This window comes from Lupinus angustifolius, chromosome LG19 (genome assembly GCF_001865875.1).
Source record: "Lupinus angustifolius cultivar Tanjil chromosome LG19, LupAngTanjil_v1.0, whole genome shotgun sequence".
NCBI lineage: Eukaryota > Viridiplantae > Streptophyta > Magnoliopsida > Fabales > Fabaceae > Lupinus > Lupinus angustifolius.
The window spans coordinates 13,344,898-13,353,656 of NC_032027.1; the positions used below are offsets into that span (position 1 = coordinate 13,344,898).

At 33.6% G+C, this 8,759-nt stretch overlaps 1 protein-coding gene across 1 annotated transcript; it reads left to right on the top strand.

Moving 5' to 3' along the window:
• LOC109333697 (mitochondrial pyruvate carrier 4) lies at nucleotides 4,127-7,663 on the top strand. Its single transcript, XM_019569248.1, has 5 exons — nucleotides 4,127-4,270; nucleotides 6,106-6,204; nucleotides 6,437-6,489; nucleotides 7,083-7,156; nucleotides 7,378-7,663. The coding sequence occupies exons 1-5, from the start codon at nucleotides 4,216-4,218 to the stop codon at nucleotides 7,415-7,417; spliced, it is 321 nt and encodes a 106-aa protein (XP_019424793.1). The 5' UTR covers nucleotides 4,127-4,215; the 3' UTR covers nucleotides 7,418-7,663.

The following is an 8,759-nucleotide window of genomic DNA, read 5'->3' on the forward strand; positions in this document are numbered from 1 at the left end:
CATGGAAGGCTAAATTTCTAGACTAAGTTCCTTTGTAATATATCACAACTCTTAAGGTTTTGTTATTAATACATTTTCAGTTTCTTTATTGTTGATTTCTTCTATCTTATTTCTGAATATGGTTTGCTTAATTCCATTGCTTAGAAACTGGTTGGTTGAGTTTATCTTCACTTAGTTGATTTACTCTCTCTAGTGCATGAATGCTTACTTCGTATGAATTTGTTAATCGTTTCATGCTCATACTGATTTCGCCTAGTTTGAGGTTTAGGTTCTGGAACTTTAAATTGATTATCGCTTAGTTAATTGATTCTCAACAAATTAGGAAGTTAATGGTTGGAATATGAAAATAANTCTGAATATGGTTTGCTTAATTCCATTGCTTAGAAACTGGTTGGTTGAGTTTATCTTCACTTAGTTGATTTACTCTCTCTAGTGCATAAATGCTTAGTTCGTGTGAATTTGTTAATCGTTTCATGCTTATACTGATTTCGCCTAGTTAGAGGTTTAGGTTCTGGAAATTTGAATTGATTATCGCTTAGTTAATTGATTCTCAACAAATTCGGAAGTTAATGGTTGGAATCTGAAAATAATCTTTTGAAACCGAGGATTGAGTTGTGAACAAACGAACCAAAGAGATTTAGTCATTTCATTACATTGCTTAACTACTGTTTCTGAATTTGATTTATGTTCATACTATCCAACAACAAAAAACCCCTTGTGTGTGTGAGCATAAGGTGTTTGAAGCTTTGCTTGAAAGATAATCCTTGGGAAATGACCTATGAGTCACTTCCTAGTACTGCAGTTTTAATTGTTCTATTATTTGTATCGGGTACGGCCTCGATCAAAGGCTTTGTCTGAAAAGCAATGTGGCAATAAGCTTAAGTTGCTAAGAAGTGATGGAGGGGGGACAAAGAAACTACCTATGAGATTCAGGGGTGAAGTAGTGGTTACTACAACTTATATTATCAATAGATGTCCAACAAAAAGGTTGAACAAAGTAACTCCAGAAGAAGCTCGGTCTAGTGTTAAACCAAGTGTGAGACATCTCAAAGTGTTTGAGGCAATTTGCTATAGACACACCCCTGACTCTAAGATAAGAAGGCTAGATGATACAGGGGAGAACTTGATCTTCCTAGGATATGACTCTACAGAGGCATACAAGGTCTATAATCTAGGCACCAATGTTATCTCATATAGTAGAGATCTCAGGTTTGATGAGACTCAGTCCTGGGATTGGGATTCAATTGACACACCCACAAATTAGATGAGCCAGATGGAATTCTACAACTAGAGAAGATATTGCATACACAAATGAGAGACCTCAAAGACAAAGAAATAGGCCAGCAAGACTGAGGGATTATGAAGTCTAGTCTGATCCACCATCACATCAGATGGAGACTTAGTTCACATGGCTCTTTTAGCTGAAATAGAACCTATCTCTTTTGATCAAGCAATCAAAGAAGCATGTTGGACTGAAGCTATGAAGGAAGGGATCATGTCAATTGAAAAGAACAATACTTGGGAACTCACAACACTACCCAAAGGAAAAAAGGCCATTGTAGTAAAATGGGTTTACAAGTTGAAGTACAATCTAGATGGATCAATGGCCAAGTACAAGGCCAGGTTGGTTGCCAAGGGGTTCTTGCAAAAACTTGGTTTAGACTTTGATGGAGTGTTTGCACAAGTTGTAAGAATTGAGAATGTAAGACTTGTGATAGTTATTGCAAGCTCAAAAAGTTGGAGCTTGAGCCAAATGGATGTAAAGTCAGCATTCTTGAATGGTCTATTGGACAGGAAAGTGTTTGTGTCATAACCTCTAGGCTTTGAGGTTCCTGGTCAAGAACAAAACATCTACAAGCTACACAAGGCACTCTATGGGCTGAGACAAGCTCCCAAGGCATGGAACAAAAGGATAGATGGATTCCTTATGAAATAAGGTCTCCTCAGATGCACTAGTGAACATGGAATCTACATAAAAGGCTCACCTACAGAAGCATCAGTAATAATATACTTGTATGTAGATGATCTTTTGATAACAGGATGTAGAAATGAATAGATAGAGGACATCAAAACAAAGCTGAAATCAGAATTTGAAATGTCTGATCTGGGCATTGTGTCATATTGATGCACCATAAGAAATATATCTCTGATGTACTAAAGAGATTTGATATGTTTGATTGCAACTCATCTCCAACACTAGTTGAAACTGGAAATGTCTTGTGTAGAGGAAAAGTAGATGAACAAACAATTGATGCAACTCTCTATAGGCAGATGATATGGTCATTAAGACACATATGCAACTCTAGACAGACATAACTTATGGAGTTGGCCTGGTTAGCAGACATATGCAAGGTCATATGCACTCTCATATGATTGCAATTAAGAGACTACTTAGATACCTAAAGGGAAGCGTTGAATTTGGTGTGTTGTTCCCCGTCAACAAAGACAGCAAGCCAAGCATAGTATATGGCTACACTGATGCAAATTGGAGTGGAGACATGGATGACAGGAAGAGTACAACAAGATATTTGTTTAAATTTGGTGAAGCCTTTGTTAGTTGGAGCTCGAAGAAGCAGAAAGTGGTGGCACTCTCATCTTGTGAGGCTGAATATATTGCAGCCTGCCTAGGTGGTTGTCAAGGGTTGTGGCTGCCATCTCTACTGAGAGAGTTTGGAGTATGTTGTGATGATTCAGTGTTGCTGCTAATGGACAATAAATCTGCAATCAGTTTAGCTAAGAATTCAGTGTCACATGGTCGCAGTAAACACATAGATACTAAGTACTACTTCTTGAGAGATCAAGTGGAGAAAGGAAACCTAAGGATGGAATTATGTCCATCAGAGACGCAGCAAGCAGATCTTCTAACAAAACCATTGAATAAGGAGAATTTCGAAAAACAGATAAGGAGGCTAGGAGTTCTAAGTTTAGCTAGTTTGAATTAAGGTGGAGTGTTGAGAAAATTGTAATTCATTTAGCTAATATCGTTAATCGACTAACAATTTATATAATCGATTAAACATAAAGTTATTTCTATTATAAAGACATTGTACATGAAATAACAAAATACAAAGTATTTTTCAATTTTATTCTCTCTCCTCTCGATAATATCGATTAGAACCATTTCTTTTCTTTCATCCAACATTATCAATATCTATGATCTTTGGGAATTAATGCCTTCATGTACTAGCAAGTTCCCAAGTGAAATTAAACTTTTATATTTTCATAATCAAGTAAGATTTACACTTGAAAAATAAAGCTTATGACAATAGGAAAGCTTTGCAAAACGGGTTGGCATGGTAAATGGCGTCAGCCATTATATTTGATACTCAACCCTAGAAGATAAAAAAAGTTATACTGAAATTGTATAGCTAAATTATATTCATCTTCATCTTTAAAACACTATATTTGTAGTCTGTCATATTTAAAACATCACATTCATCCTAAGAACTTAGCCTTTCAGTTTTTTCATTCAATCAGTATGGAAAAAATACCATATTCACCTTCCCAGGGTATCAGTGTAATTATATTCACCTCTCTTACAGTGATATATTTATATAAATTAGAGTTGATTTCAGTAGATGTAAAAAAAATCAATATAATTTTATTAAATCATAGATGATGTTAATTATTTTACTCTAGAAAACTAAAAATTAAAATTAAAAGGTTGGGTCATTATTAGGACTAGTGTATATAAGTATTTCGTGTCTGTCGATCAATATGCATGATATTACGTATTTAATTTTTATATTTTTATATTTTTTAGAGTTAGAATGTATTTTTGTGTTTATTATAATGTTCAATTTAAGATGGGATATGTGGTTAATTAATGTGTTAGTGGTGATTCCTTTGAATTATTTATAAAAATTAAATAATATTAATGTAGGATAAGAAGGGAAAATTACACCACAATACAAATTACGGTCTATATTACATTTATATATAGTTTAGATGTGGATGAAAAAACTATTTTTTCTAAGGTTTATGTTATTTTTAAAGATGATGTTATTTTGTTTGATTTTACCAAATTGCCCCAAACCAAACATTAGTCAACAAGTTTTGACCGTTTAAAATCCACGTGTCCTGATTCCATTGACTGAGATCATGAAGTAGCTCCCATCCATAAATGATTAAACTACATAATATAGTTTCCCTTCGTCGCCGCAGATCAGAACCCAATTCTCGCTTTCACAGAAGAATCCATTCATTCATTCATTCATGGCGACTTCAAAGCTCCAAGCTTTATGGAATCACCCTGCTGGACCCAAAACCAGTGAGTTCTTTTCTATTCTCTTCTTTTTTATTCAAAAATGTTTACATATGGGGCTTCCGATCTTCATCGCTCACTGAAATTGATTGTTGATTTTCTGAAATGTGCGTTCAATGATTTATGATCTATTTATTTTTTTATCAATCAAATTAATCTGAATCTGGGGTGCATCTTTTGAACGAAAAATGTCATTTCTTTTAGATGTGAAGGGTGACAAAAGTTTTGGTGAGGTATATGGATTTTGAGGGATGTGATCCTTTCCACCAATCACTGTTTTTTCAATATAACCTTTGTTAGATTTTGTTTGAATTGGAAGTTGGCTCTTATTATTATATTGTAACATAAATTAAAGAATGTATTGGAACTTGAATATATCTTTAAGGGCTAGTTTGGGCGTCGGATTTTGGAGGGGAATTAAGCGAAATGAAAGGTTTGGGAACCATGAAATACACTTGTGAGATGATTCCAAAGTTTTCTATTTCCCTTCATTTCCCTCCAAAATCCAACCCTCAAACAAACGCTTAATATAAAGAAACTGGTATCAGAGTATAGGAAATGAAAGAAGAGAACTAGGAATTATGAAGAAAATAGACTGATATTTGAGTAAATGAAGTGAAGTTACCATGAGGAACAAGTTTCCTACTGCCACAGAGCCAAAGCTCCTCCATAGTGCTCATGCTCCTTAGAAAGCTTTCACATTATTGAAGATACCCCTCCACTCAGCCTATATGTAACCGAATGTACTCACTCATTTCCTACCTCACAAACTTCATTATTACATTCTCTCTCTAACACATCACCTCCTATGAAGCACCGATATCGATACGAGTATCAAATACAATACATATCTGATACTCATACATCAATCCACATATTTTTTTAAATGCAGGATACAATACGTTTGAGATACACATATAAAATATGCACATAAAATTTATAAAACATAATAAACATATAATTGTTATGAAATTCGAAATAAAGAATATATTTCATAGAAATCACTAAATACAAGATAAAAATCATATTATCCTAAGAAACCATTGCTTAGTACCGATAAATAGTAGTAGTATCGATCTCGTTTATTTCATGATCAACATTATATAAATACATTTCCTCTTCATTTTGTATGTAATACACATGTTTTGTTTTTTTCCCTCTATGTTTTTCTGTTGTATTTAATTGATTGTGTTCATGCTTTTCTTTCATTTTCTCCCTCTCAAAATGCTATTGTATGGTAGATTGGGTGTCTGGTTGGTATCAGATAAATATTTTAGGAGTATCGGAGAGTATCCGGAAAGTATCGGATTTATAAATTATTTACTTTTCAAAAAAAATAATTTTGATACTCTATGAATACATATCCATGAAGTGTCAGAGAGTATCAGTATCGGATACGGATATGTAAAGGTTAGTGAAGTACCGGTGCTTCATAGCTCACCTCTACCCCCACAATCCCCTTCCTAATCTTTCTGTAATTCACTTTACATGCCTTACGCCCATTCGACACTTGCTGAATGAATTGATCATCTGGGCTTACATTCTCACTATCAGTCTTAATAGAATTGCAGAACATGGCAATTGTTCAATGCAATCTATCCATAATAATAATCATTTATAATTCCTGATCTCATTGGAAGGCTTACTTGTTTCTGTACAAAAATGTAAACATCACTCACTCAAAGTACCAAATGAGTTATATTTACAGGTGAAAGGCATTTTCCTCTTAGTTCGAATTGTTGTCTCTTATTTGATTCCAGTCACTAGTGTTGTTATTAAGTGTGAACTTTGTCATTGTTAACCTATATATGTGCATAAGTTAACTCATTTATTGTGTGCAGTTCACTTTTGGGCACCTACATTTAAATGGGGTATCAGCATTGCCAACATTGCTGATTTTGCAAAACCACCAGAGAAACTTTCCTATCCTCAACAGATAGGTAGGCATGTGCATTTCTAACTGCATGTACTTGTATCTATCATGGATCTCTATCTCTTTGTGTGTGAGTCTATATATATACCCTAAAATTTACACGCATGTGCAAGTTGATGGGTATATGGAATGCTGAGTAATTAGTCTAAATTGATTTCAGCAAGCAGTTTTACCACATGTTATCATATAGTGTTTTTTTTATATTTATACATTGCTGATTCATTTTTTGTTCTTCCCAGCGGTCACAGCTACTGGACTTATTTGGTCACGTTACAGCACTGTAATCACTCCAGTAAGTTCAATTTTTCTTAGAGATTGCTTTCACCTTGTTCATCAAATAGTGGTGTATTTGTGGACACTAGGATAGTTTGTGGATCTTCTGTTCAAGCATTGTTTTATCATTTGGCTTTGTTACCCTAATCACTTCAGATGATTTACATAATTCTAGTTTGCAGTTGCATAATTCTTTTTTCTAAGTTATGAAAGTATGACTTGCATATTTGAATTGTAGGCTCTATGACATCAATTAAGCTGTCATGCTAGTTATAATCTGTGTTGATGTTTTGTTTGAATGTATGACAACCATTTCTGCCTTAAAAATCTAAAATTATATACTAGGCTTAGTGCAACCTGGAGCATACAATAATTATAATTTCATGGTTTACACTATGACATTCAGATACACTTTTTTTTTCTGTGCAACAATTTCTTTGTGAACCTTTTGTTTAATGATCATGACAACAAAAGAGAACATAAGTGTAGGAAAAGTCAAAACCACTTCATAGATAACTAACCAAACATCAATAATAGTATAGTTTCCTTTTTTTTGCTATTCAATTTAGTTTTATCCAGTTAAACTTATGGCAACTATTTTCTTTGTTGCAGAAAAATTGGAATCTATTTAGTGTAAATGTTGCAATGGCAGGGACAGGCATATACCAACTCTCACGCAAATTGAGGTGAGTGAGTTTTATCAGTGTTTAGTTTGGTTTTGGTAGCGTGAGCCTATCCATGGCGCCGTCCTTTGTTATCATTTGTATAATTACAGTGTCAAACGTAACTATCTTTACTCTGAAGAGTATCTGTGTGATACCTTCACTACAATTCGGCACTGTTGCAAAATTTGTTGCTCCTCCATGATACATTTATCAACTTACCTATGCTACTTTTTACTTTCCAGGCATGACTATTCCTCCGAGGCTGCTGTCTCAAAAGAATGATGATGAAAACTTTTGAAAATCTTAAAGATGTTGTGTATTTGGAGGGCAGATACCCTGTTTGTAATTCTCATTGTTGTTTTTAAGTAAATTCTTCCTATTGGATATGTGGTTCATTTTGTATGCCTGACAGTAATGTGCTTTCAAAGATGGCTTTAATATTATCAGTTCCAGTAAAGGACTAATAAATTATGTACACTTTTTATATTGATGGCTAAACTTAATACAACAAGAGGAAGTGAAGATTTGACATTTGGGATTGCACAAAGACACACCAAGGAGTGTGGTTATTGGCATTCCAAGTTGTCTATCTACACTCTCAACTAATTAATCGTATATTTTATGTTAAATTTGTGATTGGTGGATGATGAGTATGAATAAGTGCTTGGGAGTGCTAATAGCCCCAGCATTATATTGATATTGATGAAGTAAATTATTGAAAATGTACATATAAATGGATATAGTGCATGTTTGGCAAATAGTGGTAGTAAATGACCGAGTGTTCTCATTTTGGTTATCTACACCTTTGATCTGCATGTGAAAAAGAGATCACTCTTTGTACGTTTGGAAAGGAACCCTTGGTTCATAAAGAAAACAAATAGTACACAACTTCTTCAATATGTATGGCATCAGAAAGTGTTTCTCTGTTGTAAATGATTTGGAGATCCAAACCATGAGGAGGAAAAGAATGAATAATCGTTTGCTTTTTTGTTTAACAATATAGTTTGAGTTCTCAAATACTGTATTTTATAAATAATATTCTTAAAATTGATTAACCATCTACTATCACCTATTTTATTTGTTGTTTTTCCATCTACTATCACCTATCTTATTTGTTGTTTTTGTTGTAACTGACAAGGACATTATTATAATTGAAAATTCATGGTATTGTGCACACGTGCATAAATATCAAAAGGTTCTATATGTGATTAATTTCTCTTCGAGAAAAACTTGTATAGAGACATACAACACATCATATTTGGAGACAAATGTATTTATACATTTTGGTATTATCATTTATAACTAAATTTTAATTGGAAATAAATTTTTAATGTGTTATCAAAATTTTACTGGTTATCTCTACATACATATATGTCTTTATATGAGTCTTTCTCATTACATTCTTGGCCACATGAATCAACCAATGGAGACATTTTCTGCTTTGCCAAATAGTGCCTCTAACTATTATTTTTTTCCATTTTCGGCCAAGAAAATAAACCGAAGCAAACTAGCATACATCTTTCCAGTTAATGAGGGAACACCAACACAACTTAATTAGGAAACATAGATGTTTGCATTTAGAGAATCCATTTTACATCTACATGGTTTTATGTAGCTTGTAAAC